Genomic DNA, 18741 nt, shown 5'->3' on the forward strand with positions numbered 1-18741 from the left:
CCCCCGGTACTCCGGTAAAATCCCGATTTCACCCGGAACGTTTCCGATATCCAAATATAGGCTTCCAATATATCAATCTTTATGTCTCGACCATTTCGAGACTCCTCGTCATGCCCGTGATCACATCCAGAACTCCAAACAACCTTCGGTACATCAAAACACAAAAATCCTAATTACGATCGTCACCGAACTTTAAGCGTGCGGACCCTACGGGTTCGAGAACTATGTAGACATGACCGAGACACGTCTTCGGTCAATAACCAATAGCGGAACTTGGATGCTCATATTGGCTCCTACATATTCTACGAAGATCTTTATCGGTCAGACCACATAACAACATACGTTGTTCCCTTTGTCATCGGTATGTTACTTGCCCGAGATTCGATCGTCGGTATCTCAATACCTAGTTTCAATCTCGTTACCGGCAAGTCTCTTTACTCGTTCCGTAATACATCATCCTGCAACTAACTCATTAGTTGCAATGCTTGCAAGGCTTAAGTGATGTGTATTACTGAGAGGGCCCAGAGATACCTCTCCGACAATCGGAGTGACAAATCCTAATCTCAAAATACACCAACTCAACAAGTACCTTCGGAGACACCTGTAGAGCACCTTTATAATCACCCAGTTACGTTGTGACGTTTGGTAGCACACAAAGTGTTCCTCCGGTAAACAGGAGTTGCATAATCTCATAGTCATAGGAACATGTATAAGTCATGAAGAAAGCAATAGCAACATACTAAACGATCATGTGCTAAGCTAACGGAATGGGTCAAGTCAATCACATCATTCTTCTAATGATGTGATCCCGTTAATACAATTGACAACTCTTTGTCTATGGTTAGAAAACTTAACCATCTCTGATCAAGGACCTAGTCAAGTAGAGGCATACCAGTGACACTCTGTTTGTCTATGTATTCACACATGTATTATGTTTTCCGGTTAATACAATTCTAGCATGAATAATAAACATTTATCATGATATAAGAAAATAAATAATAACTTTATTATTGCCTCTAGTACATATTTCCTTCAGTCTCCCACTTGCACTTGAGTCAATAATCTAGATTACACAGTAATGATTCTAACACCCATGGAGCCTTGGTGCTGATCATGTTTTGCTCGTGGAAGAGGTTTAGTCAGTGGGTCTGCAACATTCAGATCCGTATGTATCTTGCAAATTTCTATGTCTCCCACTTGGACTAAATCCCAAATGGAATTGAAGCGTCTCTTGATGTGCTTGGTTCTCTTGTGAAATCTGGATTCCTTCGCCAAGGCAATTGCACCAGTATTGTCACAAAAGATTTTCATTGGACCCGATGCACTAGGTATGACACCTAGATCGGATATGAACTCCTTCATCCAGACTCCTTCATTTGCTGCTTCCGAAGCAGCTATGTACTCCGCTTCACATGTAGGTCCCGCCACGACGCTCTGTTTAGAACTGCACCAACTGACAGCTCCACCGTTCAGTATAAACACGTATCCGGTTTGCGATTTAGAATCGTCCGGATTAGTGTCAAAGCTTGCATCAACGTAATCATTTACGATGAGCTCTTTGTCACCTCCATATACGAGAAACATATCCTTAGTCCTTTTCAGGTATTTCAGGATGTTCTTGACCGCTGTCCAGTGATCCACTCCTGGATTACTTTGGTACCTCCCTGCTAGACTTATAGCAAGGCACACATCAGGTCTGGTACACATCATTGCATACATGATAGAGCCTATGGCTGAAGCATAGGGAACATCTTTCATTTTCTCTCTATCTTCTGCGGTGGTCGGACATTGAGTCTTACTCAACTTCACACCTTGTAACACAGGCAAGAACCCTTTCTTTGCTTGATCCATTTTGAACTTCTTCAAAACTTTGTCAAGGTATGTGCTTTGTGAAAGTCCAATTAAGCGTCTTGATCTATCTCTATAGATCTTAATGCCCAATATGTAAGAAGCTTCACCGAGGTCTTGCATTGAAAAACTCTTATTCAAGTATCCCTTTATGCTATCCAGAAATTCTATATCATTTCCAATCAATAATATGGCATCCACATATAATATCAGAAATGCTACAGAGCTCCCAGTCACTTCCTTGTAAATACAGGCTTCTCCAAAAGTCTGTACAAAACCAAATGCTTTGATCACACTATCAAAGCGTTTATTCCAACTCCGAGAGGCTTGCACCAGTCCATAAATGGATCGCTGGAGCTTGCACACTTTGTTAGCTCCCTTTGGATCGACAAAACCTTCCGGTGCATCATATACAACTCTTCTTCCAGAGATCCAGTCAGGAATGCAGTTTTTACATCCATTTGCCAAATTTCATAATCATAAAATACGGCAATTGCTAACATGATTCAGACATACTTAAGCATCGCTACGGGTGAGAAGGTCTCATCGTAGTCAATCCCTTGAACTTGTCGAAAACCTTTTGCAACAAGTCGAGATTTATAGACAGTAACATTACCGTCAGCGTCAGTCTTCTTCTTGAAGATCTATTTATTCTCAATTGCTTGCCGATCACCGGGCATGTCAACTAAAGTCCACACTTTGTTCTCATACATGGATCCTATCTCAGATTTCATGGCCTCAAGCCATTTTGCGGAATCTGGGATCACCATCGCTTCTTCATAGTTCGTAGGTTCGTCATGCTCTAGTAACATAACTTCCAGAACAGGATTACCGTACCACTCTGGTACGGATCTTACTCTGGTTGACCTACGAGGTTCAGTAACAACTTGATCTAAAGTTTCATGATCATCATCATTAACTTCCTCACTAATTGGTGTAGGTGTCGCAGAAACCAATTTCTGTGATGAACTACTTTCCAATAAGGGAGCAGGTACAGTTACCTCATCAAGTTCTACTTTCCTCCCACTCACTTCTTTCGAGAGAAACTCCTTCTCTAGAAAAACTCCGAATTTAGCAACAAAAGTCTTGCCTTCGGATCTGTGATAGAAGGTGTACCCAACAGTCTCCTTTGGGTATCATATGAAGACACATTTCTCTGATTTGGGTTCGAGCTTATCAGGTTGAAGCTTTTTCACATAAGCATCGCAGCCGCAAACTTTCAGAAACGACAACTTTGGTTTCTTACCAAACCACAGTTCATAAGGCATCGTCTCAACGGATTTTGATGGTGCCCAATTTAACGTGAATGCGGCCGTCTCTAAAGCATAACCCCAAAACGATAGCGGTAAATCAGTAAGAGACATCATAGATCGCACCATATCTAGTAAAGTATGATTATGACGTTCGGACACACCATTACACTGTGGTGTTCCGGGTGGCGTGAGTTGCGAAACTATTCCGCATTGTTTCACATGAAGACCCAACTCATAACTCAAATATTCTCCTCCACGATCAGATCGTAGAAACTTTATTTTCTTGTTACAATGATTTTCAACTTCACTCTAAAATTCTCTAAACTTTTCAAACGTTTCAGACTTATGTTTCATTAAGTAGATATACCCATATCTGCTTAAATCATCTGTGAAGGTCAGAAAATAACGATATCCGCCACGAGCCTCAACATTCATCGGACCACATACAATCTCCAGAAAATCTGTTGGTCTCTCCATAGTACTGGAGAACGGCGTTTTAGTTATCTTTCCCATGAGGCATGGTTCGCAAGTACCAAGTGATTCATAATCAAGTGGTTCCAACAGTCCATCAGTATGGAGTTTCTTCATGCGTTTTACACCGATATGACCTAAACGCAGTGCCACAAATAAGTTGCACTACCATTATCAACTCTGCATCTTTTGGTTTCAACATTATGAATATGTGTATCACTACTATCGAGATTCATCAAAAATAGACCACTCTTCAAGGGTGCATGACCATAAAAGATATTACTCATATAAATAGAACAACCATTATTCTTTGATTTAAATGAATAACCGTCTCGCATCAAACAAGATCCAGATATAATGTTCATGCTCAACGCGGGCACCAAATAACAATTATTTAGGTCTAAAACTAATCCCGAAGGTAGATGTAGAGGTAGCGTGTCGACTGCGATCACATCGACTTTGGAACCATTTCCCACGCGCATCGTCACCTCGTCCTTTGCCAGTGTTCGCTTAATCCGTAGTCCCTGTTTCGAGTTGCAAATGTTAGCAAAAGAACCAGTATCAAATACCCAGGTGCTACTGCGAGCTCTAGTAAGGTACACATCAATAACATGTAGATCATATATACCTTTGTTCACCTTGCCATCCTTCTTATCCGCCAAATACTTGGGGCAGTTCCGCTTCCAGTGTCCAGTCTGCTTGCCGTAGAAGCACTCAGTTTCAGGCTTAGGTCCAGATTTGGGTTTCTTCTCCTGAGCAGTAACTTGCTTACTGTTCTTCTTGAAGTTCCACTTCTTCTTCCCTTTGCCCTTTTTCTTGAAACTGGCGGTCTTGTTGACCATCAACACTTGATGCTCCTTTTTGATTTCTACCTCCGCGGCCATTAGCATTGCGAAGAGCTCGAGAATTGTCTTATCCATCCCTTGCATGTTATTGTTCATCACGAAGCTCTTGTAGCTTGGTGGCAGTGATTGAAGAACTCTGTCAATGACACTATCAACAGGAAGATTAACTCCTAGTTGAGTCAAGTGATTATGATACCCAGACATTTTGAGTATATGTTCACTGACAGAACTATTCTCCTCCATCTTGCAGCTATAGAATTTATTGGAGACTTCATATATTTCAATCCGGGCATTTGCTTGAAATATTAACTTCAACTCCTGGAACATCTCATATGCTTCATGATGTTCAAAACGTCGTTGAAGCCCCGATTCTAAGCCGTAAAGCATGGCACACTAAACTATCGAGTAGTCATCAGCTTTGCTCTGCCAGACATTCATAACATCTAGTGTTGCTCCAGCAGTAGGCCTAGCATCTAGTGATGCTTCCAGGACGTAATTCTTTTGTGCAGCAATGAGGATAATCCTCAAGTTACGGACCATGTCCGTGTATTTGCTACCATCATCTTTCAACTTTGCTTTCTCAAGGAACGCATTAAAATTCAACGGAACAACAACACGGGCCATCTATCTACAATCAAACATAGACAAGCAAGATACTATCAGGTACTAAGTTCATGATAAATTTAAGTTCAATTAATCATATGACTTAAGAACTCCCACTTAGAAAGACATCCCTCTAATCTTCTAAGTGATCACGTGATCCAAATCAACTAAACCATAACCGATCATCACGTGAAATGGAGTAGCTTTCAATGGTGAACATCAATATGTTGATCATATCTACTATATGATTCACGCTCGACCTTTCGGTCTCAGTGTTCCGAGGCCATATTTGCATATGCTAGGCTCGTCAAGTTTAACCTGAGTATTCTACGTGTGCAAAACTGGCTTGCACCCGTTGTAGATGGACGTAGAGCTTATCACACCGATCATCACGTGGTGTCTGGGCACGACGAACTTTGGCAATGGTGCATACTCAGGGAGAACACTTTTATCTTGAAATTTAGTGAGAGATCATCTTATAATGCTACCGTCAATCAAAGCAAGATAAGATGCGTAAAAGATAAACATCACATGCAATCAATATAAGTGATATGATATGGCCATCATCATCTTGTGCTTGTGATCTCCGTCTCCGAAGCACCGTCATGATCACCATCGTCACCGGCGTGACACCTTGATCACCATCGTAGCATCGTTGTCGTCTCGCCAATCTTATGCTTCCACGACTATCGCTACCGCTTAGTGATAAAGTAAAGCATTACAGAACAATTGCATTGCATACAATAAAGCGACAACCATATGGCTCCTGCCAGTTGCCGATAACTCGGTTACAAAACATGATCATCTCATACAATAAAATTTAGCATCATGTCTTGACCATATCACATCACAACATGCCCTGCAAAAACAAGTTAGACGTCCTCTACTTTGTTGTTACAAGTTTTACGTGGCTGCTACGGGCTTAGCAAGAATCGTTCTTACCTATGCATCAAAACCACAACGATAGTTTGTCAAGTTGGTGCTGTTTTAACCTTCGCAAGGACCGGGCATAGCCACACTTGGTTCAACTAAAGTTGGAGAAACTGACACCCGCCAGCCACCTGTGTGCAAAGCACGTCGGTAGAACCAGTCTCGCGTAAGCGTACGCGTAATGTCGGTCCGGGCCGCTTCATCCAACAATACCGCTGAACCAAAGTATGACATGCTGGTAAGTAGTATGACTTATATCGCCCACAACTCACGTGTGTTCTACTCGTGCACAACATCAACGCATAAAACCTAGGCTCGGATGCCACTGTTGGGGAACGTAGTAATTTCAAAAAATTCCTACGCACACGCAAGATCATGGTGATGCATAGCAACGAGAGGGGAGAGTGTTTTCTACGTACCCTCGTAGATCGGCAACGGAAGTGTTGACACAACGTAGAGGAAGTAGTCGTACGTCTTCCTGATCTGACCGATCAAAGTACCGAACGTACGACACCTCCGAGTTCTGCACACGTTCAACTGGTGACGTCCCTCGAGCTCCGATCCAGCAAAATGTTGAGGGAGAGTTTCGTCAGCACGACGGCATGATGACGGTGATGATGTTCTACCGACGCAGGGCTTCGCCTAAGCACCGCTACGATATGACCGAGGTGGAATATGGTGGAAGGGGGCACTGCACACGGCTAAGGAACGATCACGAAGATCAACTTGTGTGTCATGGGGTGCCCCCTTGCCCCCGTATATAAAGGAGGGAGAGGGGAAGGTGCGGCCGGCCCTAGGGGTGCGCCTGGAGGAGTCCTACTCCCATCGGGAGTAGGACTCCCCCCCTCTTGCCTTGTTGGAAAAGGAAGGGGGAAGGGAGAAAGAGGAAAGGGGGGCGCCCCCCCCCCCCTTCCTTGTCCTATTCGGACTAGGGGGGGAGGGGGCGCGCGGCCTGCCCTGGCCGGCCCTCCTCTTCTTCCTTATGGCCCACGTAGGCCCAATAACCCCTGGGGGGTTCCGGTAACCCCCCGGTACTCCGGTAAAATCCTGATTTCACCCGGAACGTTTCCGATATCCAAATATAGGCTTCCAATATATCAATCTTTATGTCTCGACCATTTCGAGACTCCTCGTCATGTCCGTGATCACATCCGAGACTCCGAACAACCTTTGATACATCAAAACACAAAAACCCTAATTACGATCGTCACCGAACTTTAAGCGTGCGGACCCTACGGGTTCGAGAACTATGTAGACATGACCGAGAAACTTCTCCTGTCAATAACCAATAGCGGAACATGGATGCTCATATTGGCTCCTACATATTCTACGAAGATCTTTATCGGTCAGACCGCATAACAACATACGTTGTTCCCTTTGTCACCGGTATGTTACTTGCCCGAGATTCGATCGTCGGTATCTTAATACCTAGTTCAATCTCATTACCGACAAGTCTCTTTACTCGTTCCGTAATACATCATCCCGCAACTAACTTATTAGTTGCAATGCTTGCAAGGCTTGAGTGATGTGCATTACCGAGAGGGCCCAGAGATACCTCTCCGACAATCGGAGTGACAAATCCTAATCTCGAAATACGCCAACCCAGCAAGTACCTTCGGAGACACCTGTAGAGCACCTTTATAATCACCCAGTTACGTTGTGACGTTTGGTAGCACACAAAGTGTTCCTCCGGTAAACGGGAGTTGCATAATCTCATAGTCTTAGGAACATGTATAAGTTATGAAGAAAGCAATAGCAACAAACTAAATGATCAAGTGCTAAGCTAACGGAATGGGTCAAGTCAATCACATTATTCTCCTAATGATGTGATCCCGTTAATCAAATGACAACTCATGTCTATGGTTAGGAAACATAACCATCTTCGATCAACGAGCTAGTCAAGTAGAGGCATACTAGTGACACTCTGTTTGTCTATGTATTCACACATGTATTATGTTTTCCGGTTAATACAATTCTAGCATGAATAATAAACATTTATCATGATATAAGGAAATAAATAATAACTTTATTATTGCCTCTAGGGCATATTTCCTTCAGTTTGGATATCGGAAGTGTTCCGGGTGAAATCGGGATTTTACCAGAGTACCGGGAGGTTACCGAAACCCCCCGGGGATTTAATGGGCCTTAGCGGGCCTTGGTGGAAGAGAGGAGAGGAGGCCAGGGCAAGGGCCGCGCCCCCTCCCCCCTAGTCCGAATAGGACAAGGAGAGGAGGGCGGCGCCCCCCCTTCCTTCTTCTCCTCCACCTCTTTCCCTTCTCTCTCCTAGTCCAACAAGGAAAAGGGGGGAGTCCTACTCCCGGTAGGAGTAGGACTCCTCCTGGCGCGCCCCTCTCTAGGTCGGCCGCACCCCCCCTTGCTCCTTTATATACAGGGGCAGGGGGCACCCTAGAGACAACAATTGGTCGTTTGATCTTTTAGTCGTGTGCAGTGCCCCCCTCCACCATAGTCCACCTCGATAATACTGTAGCGGTGCTTAGGCGAAGCCCTGCGTCGGTAGAACTTCATCATCGTCACCATGCCGTCGTGCTGACGAAATTCTCCCTCAACACTCGGCTAGATCGGAGTTCGAGGGACGTCATCGGGCTGAACGTGTGCTGAACTCGGAGGTGCCGTATGTTCGGTACTTGATCGGTCGGATTGTGAAGACGTACGACTACATCAACCGCGTTGTGCTAACGCTTCCACTTTCGGTCTACGAGGGTACGTGGACAACACTCTCCCCTCTCGTTGCTACGCATCACCATGATCTTGCGTGTGCATAGGAAATTTTTGAAATTACTATGTTCCCCAACAATCCTTTCGATAAGTAAGAGTGTCGAACCCAACGAGGAGCAGAACGAAATGATAAGCGGTTTCCAGCAAGGTATTCTCTGCAAGTACTGAAATAAGTGGTAACAGATAGTTTTGTGATGAGATAATTTGTAACGAGCAACAAGTAACAAAAGTAAATAAGGTGCGGCAAGGTGGCCGAATCCTTTTTGTAGCAAAGGACAAGCATGGAAAAACTCTTATATGATGTAAAGCGCTCCCGAGGACACATGAGAATATCGTCAAGCTAGTTTTCATCATGTTCATATGATTCGCGTTCGGTACTTTGATACTTTGATAATTTGGAATGTGGGTGGACCGGTGCTTGGGTACTGCCCTTACTTGGACAAGCATCCTACTTATGATTAACCTCTATTGCAAGCATCCGCAACTACAACAAAAGTATTAAGGTAAACCTAACCATAGCATGAAACATATGGATCCAAATCAGCCCCTTACGAAGCAACGCATAAACTAGGGTTTAAGCTTCTGTCACTCTAGCAACCCATCATCTACTTATTACTTCCCAATGCCTTCCTCTAGGCCCAAATAATGGTGAAGTGTCATATAGTCGACGTTCACATAACACCACTAGAGGAGAGACAACATACATCTCATCAAAATATCAAACGAATACCAAATTCACATGACTACTAATAGCAAGACTTCTTCCATGTCCTCAAGAACAAAAGTAACTACTCACAAAGCATAAACATGTTCATAATCAGAGAGGTATTAATATGCATATAGGATCTGGACATATGATCTTCCACCAATTGAACCAACTAGCATGAACTACAAGGAGTAATTAACACTACTAGCAACCTACTAGCACCAATTCCAGACTTGGAGACAAAATTGGATACAAGAGATGAACTAGGGTTTTGAGATAAGATGGTGCTGATGAAGATGTTGATGGAGATTGCCCTCTCCCGATGAGAGGAGCGTTGTTGATGACGATGGTGATGATTTCCCCCTCCGGGAGGGAAGTTTCCTCGGCAGAACAGCTCCGCCAGAGCCCTAGATTGGTTCCGCCAAGGTTCCGCCTCGTGGCGGCGGAGTTTCGTGTGAGAAGATGGCTTATGAATTTTTTCCCATCGAAAGACTCCATATAGCAGAAGATGGCCACCGGAGGGGCCACCAGAGGGCCCACGAGGTAGGGGCGCGCCCCCCCACCCTCGTGGGCAGGGTGTGCCCCCCCTGGTGAAGTTCTTGCTCTCAGTATTTTTTATATACTTGGAAAACATCTTCCGTGAAGTTTCAGGACTTTTGGAGCCGTGCGGAATAGGTCTCTAATATTTGCTCCTTTTCCAGCCCAGAATCCCAGCTGCCGGCATTCTCCCTCTTTATGTAAACCTTGTAAAATAAGAGAGAATAGGCATAAGTATTGTGACATAATGTGTAATAACAACCCATAATGCAATAAATATCGATATAAAAGCATGATGCAAAATGAACGTATCAGTTGGCAATAAATGACTTTATGCGAGAGAATGCATCGGTTTGTTGATTTTGGGAGGAAGCAAATGCATACTTATAGAGTGCACACATACTTCGTCGTACCCCAACTCAACTTCCGCTAAAAAGTTGGGGTGAGCGAATAGCAACATTGTCAACTGAAAAAAAACAGTATCACCGAAATAGTTTTGATTTCCTCCAGAAGAGTTTCAATGTAAGACTACTTCTCATGGGAAAAGGTTGTCACCACTCCAAGTCAGGACACGTTGTAGGAGATTATATGTGCACATGACCATTTATGCACTAGAAATGATGGATGTATGTATTAACATAGTAGCAAACAAATGTTGGGTATGGGCAGCTTGACCCGTCGTATGCATTACAATCTAGGAGGCTTTGTGTTCAATTTTTCTGCTCGAAGCCCGTCCCAAAAGCCCGGAAAAAAGCCAAATGGCTAAAAAATACTCCCTACCTCTCTAAAAAAGACATTTTTTTTATCGAGTAATAAAGTGATAATTAGGTTCACTAAGTTTGTAGGAAAATCAACAAACAATACAATCTTAAATTGACATAGTATTAAAATATATTTAACCGTGTATGTTTTTGTGTGCATAATGTATCTAATGATATTGATTTAGTCATGCAGATCCTGATAGTTTTTGCTACAAACTTGATCATGTTTTTCACCATTGTAGGCCTTCTTTCCAAAGAAAAATTAATATAGTTTTTTAATAAATGAATTCTAACATAAGGCGAGAAAAACTCAATTTTAGAGTTTGACCTCGTGAAAGAACTTGTTAAAATGACAACAACATGCAAATCCTAAAACTTTACTCGCGTGTAATTAAAATTTAGAAAAACTAAGATGGATGCAAATATGTTTGTCTTGGTTGAGTGGAGGGGGAGACATTGGAGTGTGATATGAAGGGTATGCTTTGCATTATATTTGGCTTGCAGGAGGACCCCGCACGGGTACCGTCAAGATACACGATCCTTGTCGACAAGCATCTTTGAGCTAGGATCACAAATAGTGGAGGGTTGGGAGGCAACTACTACAAAAGAGGGTTCAACCATTTGACCGTGTTCCGATATACATAATGGAGGGTTGGGAGTATCACATAAGCTCTAATACTTATTCTCGAGCTTTCTTGGTCAATGTATTCCCTACTTCTCATTGGCAATAAATGACTTGATGCGAAAGAATACAATGGTGTGTTTGATTTTGGGAGGCAACAAGTGCATATTTATAGTTGACACAAAATACGTCGAGCCCCAACTCAACTTCCGTTAAAAAAGTTGGGGTGAGCAAATAACAACATTGTCAACCGAAAAGTAGGATCACTGAAATAGTTTTGATTTCCTTCGGGAGAGTTCCGTTATGAGACTACTTCGCATTAGAAAAGGTTGTCCACACTCACAAGTTAGAACCCGCTCTGGGAGACTATATGTGCAAATGACCGTTTATGCACCAGAAATGATGTATGTACCTATCAACATAGTAACAAACAAATGTTGAGCATGGGCAGCCCGGCCCTCATGCATGACAATCGGGTCGGCCTTGTGCTCAATTTTTCTGCTAAAGCCCATCCAAAAGCCCGGAAAAAACTAAATGACTATAAAGACTCCCTCCGTCTCTAAAAAAAGGCATGTGATTTTTTTGTCAAGTAAAATGATAATTAGGTTGACTAAGTTTGTAGGAAAATTCATCAAAAACTACAATCTTAGATAGACATAATATGTAAATATATTTCACTGTGTATCTAATGATATGTTTTTGTGTGGAGAGTGTGTCTAATGATATTAATTTAGCATCACAGGTCCTTGTTCTTTCCTCCTTTGGGCGGGTGGGCATTCGATCCATCGCTCCGGCGCCGTGCTAGCATCCACGTAAACGAATGGACAAAAAAGAGGAACAAGAAAAACTCTACAGAAAACGTTATCCAAGAAATATTAACAAATGGGAAGAAATTCGCCTCGTTCGCCGCTGCTTGGCCTCTCCTGCCTCCGGGCGGCAAGATCCAAGGCCAGGAGCCGGAGGCAATTCCCCCCCTCCTCCCCTCCCCACCAACTGCAAACAAAATCGCGGCTCGCAAGAACAAGGATAAAAATCCCGTCTTTCCTTCCCTTGCGCCGCCACCACCCCCGCATCTACTTCCTCGCCACCCCGCCCCGAGCTGATCGGTGTTCAGCTGGATTACTCAGGCCCCCCTCGATAAAACCGATGCTTCTCCAGCCTCGCTAACCCTAGCAGCAGAAGCGGCCTGTAGCATCCGTGCGTCTTGGGCCCGCCGCCATGCCGTGGCTGGAGATGTGGCTGCCGGCCGCGGGCGAGGGGGCGGCGGCGGGGCTGTTCCTCGACGCCGGCGACGCGGCGGCGCACGGCGCGCTCCTCGCGGCCATGCCCGGCTGCTCGGCCTCCTTCGGCGTGCCGCGGCGGCGGCGTGGGAGGGCGCGGCCGGGGTTCCTCTCGATGACGATGTCGGTCAAGGGGGGCAGGGGGTTCGCGCCGGCCCCCGTGGGGCTGCTCACGAGCGGGGATGAGAAGGGCGGAGGGGCGGAGGTCGCGGAGGGGCTGGTCGCCGGGAGGGGCGCGGAGGGGCTGGTGCTGGTGGAGGCGGAGGCGGACGGGAAGCTGACGGAGGAGAAGGAGGCTCATTCTGGGGCCGGCGCCATGAACACCACCAAGCATCTCTGGTCTGGAGCCGTCGCCGCCATGGTCTCAAGGTATCGCCGCAGTCCCAAGTATTATCAAAGTATGGTTGTTGAAACTCCTAGGTGCATTGTTCGGGTATGCTGAGAATACACCATAGTTATGATGCAATTACATCAAATAAACTTGCAGCAGAACACTTGTCCCAAATACCATAGCTGTAATGCCGTTCCCTTTGTAGTCAAATGAATTGAGCTTGCTGGGGTCAGCAAATGGAGCGCACTGGTACGAGATTTCGAGTCTCATGCCAGACTATCCTCTTCAGTTTTAACGCCACGGAGGTGGCATAAGACGTGTGTGTCAGATAATTATATTTTCGCAAACGTGCCTGGAATCTGTTATGGTTCAAACAGCAGCAGCAGCAACAACAACAACATAGCTTTTCAGTCCCAAACAAGTTGAAGTAGGCTAGAGTTGAAACCCATAAGATCTCGAAACCAAGTCATGGTTTTGGCACATGGATAGCCAACTTCCACGCACACATGGATAGCTAACTTCCACACACCCCTGTCAATGGCTAGTTCTTTGGTGATATTCCAGTACTTCAAATCTCTTTTCACGGACTCCTCCTATCTCAAGTTTGGTCTACCGGAACCTGTATTTTTTTTATCAAGAAGAAATCTCCAAGATAGATCGAAAGACCACTATTTACAAACACCCACCAACGACAAAGCCAAAAAAGAAGAAGAAAGAAAAAATTGCTCTCAGCAAACGACCTAGGGGCCCTAGCTAGCCTGGACCTACAAGCATGGGAAACAAAAGATCTGTGTCTGATACTAACGAATTTAAACCAAGCTGTGTGTTGCAAGCTCAGGTTCAGGGGTACTTGGAGAGTATGGTTGGTTGAATGCAATTGATTGGGAAGTTTGTTAGTAAGCAGTATCTACTGCCTTTATTAGGATTTTAGCCTTTTACTTTTCCTACTGCTTAGATTTTGTGATAGATGGACTATGACATAAGTTAGTTATTGTAGATCACTTCATCTCAGATTGTTTTGCCAATTGCTACGAGTGCTTGGACGATTGGCCTCTAGATGCAGCCGACTTTGACAAATTGGCCTTCTGTGGCATAACAACTAACTGCTGTTCTGTCCACTTCATTAAAAAATCTGTTTGGTTTTTTGTTTTGTTGCGCTGGATGCTGGTTTCCTCTTGCTCCGTTATCCTAACGATAGTGCAACCTGATCCTGTTTTGGATCGTATGTGGAAAAACATAATCAAGTGCTACACTGTCCACTTCATTAAAACTTGTCGTCTTGGGTCATGCGTGAACGGGAAGTCAAACTTTTGAAACTATAACTTATTGTTTTCGGTCATACGTGAACGTGAAGTCAAATTTCCAAAACCTTTTAGCACCGCATTCCTTTGTGCAGATTTCTCTTAAAAAGTATTTCCATAAGAGTGTGGATTTAGTGAATATACTGAAATGGAAATTTGCGGTCGAAATTGTGCTTTATAGACATTGTCGATGTCCAAAATGACAAGCTTTACAAAACTGATTGTAGTACATCATAAGTAGCATTTGGACATCATAAATTTTTGTGGGCATGCAAGCTGTGTAGTTAAGAAGTAATTTTGCATCCAAGGGCATAGAGTAAGCCTGAAGTTTGAGGCGGCAAGAGCTCTGTCTTGTTTGATCTATCAGGGGAAACTAGATCCATTTCTTGCCAAAATAAACCCATGATTTTAGAAACAGGAAAGGTAATATCACTTAGGTTAAGATCAATGTTACTAGGTTGACTGCATGGAACCGCATATTTTTTGTGATTCTACACAAATTTCAAATTTTGTGGTTTCTGCAGCTTTTAGCGAGCAAAGCAGAACTCATTAATGTTGTGGCTTCAACAATTAATATAGTTTTATAGCCTGGCCAACCCACTTGCTGAAGAGAACGTTATGTCAGAGATAAATACATTATCACATGTGGCGGAACGAGTTTGTTGGAACTTCCTATCTAGGGTTGCTGATTACTCACTAAATTTGGAGATATACTTAGCTCGAGAACACACGGTAATATGGAGCTGACCAGTAGTGATAGCAGAAGCTAGAGACAACAGAGGCAATAGTTTAGCCTTTCTCTTGCCTACATAACACTGTGGATTGTTGTGGCGGTGTGCCTTGGGCCCTAGCAGCATCATTGTGCTACCACAAAGAAAGAACATCAGCTACTTTGCTAGGTACTGCTTATGTTACGGCCAGCTGGCTGCACAAGAGGCAGTATCAGGTTAACCACAGGGGTGCTTCACGTATGGGAGGTAGGACTTAGAAATTATCTTTTTAGTTATTAAACCTATCTTGTCTGTTAGGAGGATGGAACGCCTTCTTTATAAGCAAGTAAGGAGTAAACAAGTGGTCTATACTCGTCTGCTATGGTCTTCATTGACCTGCTAGTCTAGATCCTTTTCTCTCCAAATTAGTGGCCTCCTTCACCTAGTGCCGTTCTGCTCCAAGTCGTCGCTGCCCGACCCCCTCTACCTCTAAGATGGATTGTAATCCGGTTGAAAATTAGGTTCACAGCAGTCGAATTTCTTCTTCTGGGTGAAACACATCAGCAGTTAATACGGTTAGCTTACATAGTACTGTGTAGCAGCATTGGTTAGATATATTGAATAAGGATTAAGGTGGCTTGAAGGATATTGTTCTAGGTTACCCTTATAGCTGCCAAAATCTACCTATATCAGGTTCTTGAGATTATAGAAGACTTGGCACTTTTCTTTTCTACCCTGTGGGCTGACCTTGCGCAAATGTTGTCTTAGAATCTCAAGGACATGATAGAGATGGATTGTGGTACTTATGGGGGTATGTTGGCTCCGACCCAGCACAATGTCCTTCAAGCCTCATCGTTCAATAGCTAAATGATGCTACTAGCCTACTACACAGTACTATGTACAATCATTGTAGTAATTTTTCATAGCTCCTGACCTCTCTTGAGCATTTGATCTGTATTTGCTACTTATTTTAGATGTCTATCTTGGTGAGTTGGTGTTATTGGACTCTGTTATCTGTTTTGTTCTGGTCTAAGAAAGATCTGGACCTTCATCCACAAACTAGATTCCAAGCTATTTACTTGATATGACATGTCTACCATGTCACTTTTCTATCTTAACAGAAAATACACCCTTACATTACCCTATTCCTTTCTTTTTTGGAATCCTGCGAATTAGGGATGCTATTTTCTGCCTGCTTTCAATGTATAATGTGTAGGCAGTTATTTTCTCATGCCTCTGGAAACCTAGAACGTATAAACTAAAAGATGAATGCAAATAAAGACAAACCTGAAACTAAACCACCTGTACCAGAACCTGAGTGGTTTCAGGGGATAGTCCAGGATGGAATTTTAATTGTGATAATTAATATGCAGAGTGGGTCCGTATTTCCATTTCTGCTGCTTAAAGTCTTAAACATTTCTTCCCTAATTTGTATATCTCGTGTAGAACAGTTGTTGCTCCCCTTGAGAGGCTAAAGTTGGAGTATATAGTTCGTGGTGAGCAGAGGAATCTATTTGAGCTTATCCAAGCGATTGCAACAACGGAAGGATTGAAAGGCTTTTGGAAAGGGAACTTAGTCAATATCCTCCGTACTGCTCCATTTAAGGCGGTCAACTTCTATGCATATGACAGTTACAGAAAGCAACTTCTCAAATGGTCTGGTAATGAAGAAACAACCAATCTTGAGAGATTTATCGCTGGTGCTTCTGCTGGTGTTACATCAACGATAATGTGCATACCCATGGATACGGTATGTCCTCTTGGGTTCTGAATTATCCCACTTTTTTGTGCCATCATTAATTGCTAAGTATTGTCTGGATTAACCTGTTGATTTCAGATTAGGACAAAGATGGTTGCCCCTGGCGGTGAAGCATTAGGTGGGGTTATTGGTGTTGCCCGCCACATGATCCAGACTGAAGGGTTGTTCTCACTGTACAAGGGATTAGTGCCTTCTCTTATTAGCATGGCACCCTCTGGCGCTGTATTCTACGGGGTGTATGACATACTGAAGATGGCTTATCTGCATTCACCCGAAGGAAAGAGGAGAATATCAATGATGAAACAACAAGGTCAAGAGGCAAATGCATTAGATCAGCTTGAGTTGGGCACTGTTAGGACGTTACTCTATGGGGCCATCGCTGGGTGCTGCGCTGAGGCAGCCACATACCCTTTTGAAGTAGTTAGGAGACAGCTACAGTTGCAAGTCAAAGCAACAAAGATGAATGCACTTGCAACATGCCTAAAAATTGTTGATAAAGGTGGAGTACCAGCACTTTACGTTGGCTTGATCCCCAGCTTGTTACAGGTACATGTTTCTTCCAGAAAAAAAAACATTTGATTTGCGGATTTAGTGATCAGCTTTGAGCCTTAGCTCATGGTTTCCCATGTAATATCGGGAGATCTCAGTGAAATTATTTAATAGATAGTGGTATTCTAGTGATTCTGATTTCCGATTTTCCATATGAAAGGGGCAACCAATCCTAGTGTGGCTAGGTTATTCGGCAACTTAGATCTACATATAGTATTAGTTAACCTGAATATTCGTGTTATTCAACTTTGCATGCTAGTTTGTTTTGGTTTGTCTGATGTAACCAAGCCTAATGAGTGTTTAGGTTATTCGGTAAGTTGGACCTACATGTATCAGTTAACCTTACTATCTGTGTTAGTCAACTTCACATGCTAGTTTGTTTGAGATTATCTGATGTAACTGGATTTCTTTCTCTTCTTCAGGTTCTGCCATCGGCATCTATCAGCTATTTTGTATACGAGCTAATGAAGATAGTCCTGAAAGTGGAATGAGTGCAAGTTGATTCTTTGTGCCAATGTAGCAAGTTCAGGAGACTCAGCTGACATTACCTTGGTAAAAGTTGCAAGCAATCATCGATTTATCAGTGCATCTAGCACATTTTCTTTTTTCTGGTAGGCTTACTTCACGAAAGCTTCAGAGGCTGTGAGTGTAGCTTCATTTTGGTCAAAGCATTTTCATTTGAAGCTTTGCTGTCACAGTATTCTTGTGCACGAGCTCAGCCGTGCCTCTGTTCTGTTTGCTCGTCTATAGCAGATTGAGCTGTGCCCGAGTGAAAACATTTGGCCTTCAAATTTCAGTTAACAAGGTTTCAAATTTTAATGCTTGATGTATGGATGGATGCATGTCTGCAAGCCAGAACGATTTTGTTTGCTGCAGGCTCTTGAGAACTGATATTTGCCTCCTGGCTCCAGTCATTCGTGCAGACGTTATATCCTGCTTTGTTCAGATTTACACTGGCTTACTGCTGATTAACGGTTTACCTCCATTTCGATGATTCATTTTCCATTTGGTCTATTATGTGAAGATGCACACAATGTTTAGGCCCTTTTGGTTCAAGGAATTGAGCGAAGGGGAAATGCAGGGTTGTTTTTTTTACCCCAAAGGAAAATTGCGGTAATTTTATACTACGATATCTTTTTAGGGCATGTTTGGTTCATAACTTAAGAGTTTCTAAAAATGCAGGAATAGAAGAGACCATGAGTCTGTAATAGCAGTTGTCTTGTTGCACGTGAAGAACACAATAACTGCTCTATAGTGTCAGGTGTATGATATTGTTGTAGTAGAAACAATGAATAATTTCTCTGGGGTTACATGAAAAGTAAACTAGTATTTCTTCCGTCTTATAATATAAAAGCGTTTTTTATATTAGTGTAGGACAGAGAAATAGTATATAGAGATGAAAAAAAATCACTATATAGTTTTCACTCGTTCGTATGGGGAAAACCTCCCAAGGAATATAATCCTTCTTCGTTATCTTATTGTATGAAATTACTTTAAAC

General features: G+C 43.3%; 1 protein-coding gene across 1 annotated transcript; it reads left to right on the forward strand.

Annotated features, from left to right (window-relative positions):
- The first annotated feature begins 12215 nt into the window (after nt 1-12215).
- Nucleotides 12216-18171, forward strand: LOC119287682 (probable mitochondrial adenine nucleotide transporter BTL3). Its single transcript, XM_037567271.1, has 4 exons — nt 12216-12961; nt 16381-16684; nt 16772-17239; nt 17665-18171. The coding sequence occupies exons 1-4, from the start codon at nt 12531-12533 to the stop codon at nt 17731-17733; spliced, it is 1272 nt and encodes a 423-aa protein (XP_037423168.1). The 5' UTR covers nt 12216-12530; the 3' UTR covers nt 17734-18171.
- The last annotated feature ends 570 nt before the right edge of the window (nt 18172-18741 follow it).

This window comes from Triticum dicoccoides, chromosome 4A, assembly GCF_002162155.2.
Source record: "Triticum dicoccoides isolate Atlit2015 ecotype Zavitan chromosome 4A, WEW_v2.0, whole genome shotgun sequence".
NCBI classification, from domain to species: domain Eukaryota; kingdom Viridiplantae; phylum Streptophyta; class Magnoliopsida; order Poales; family Poaceae; genus Triticum; species Triticum dicoccoides.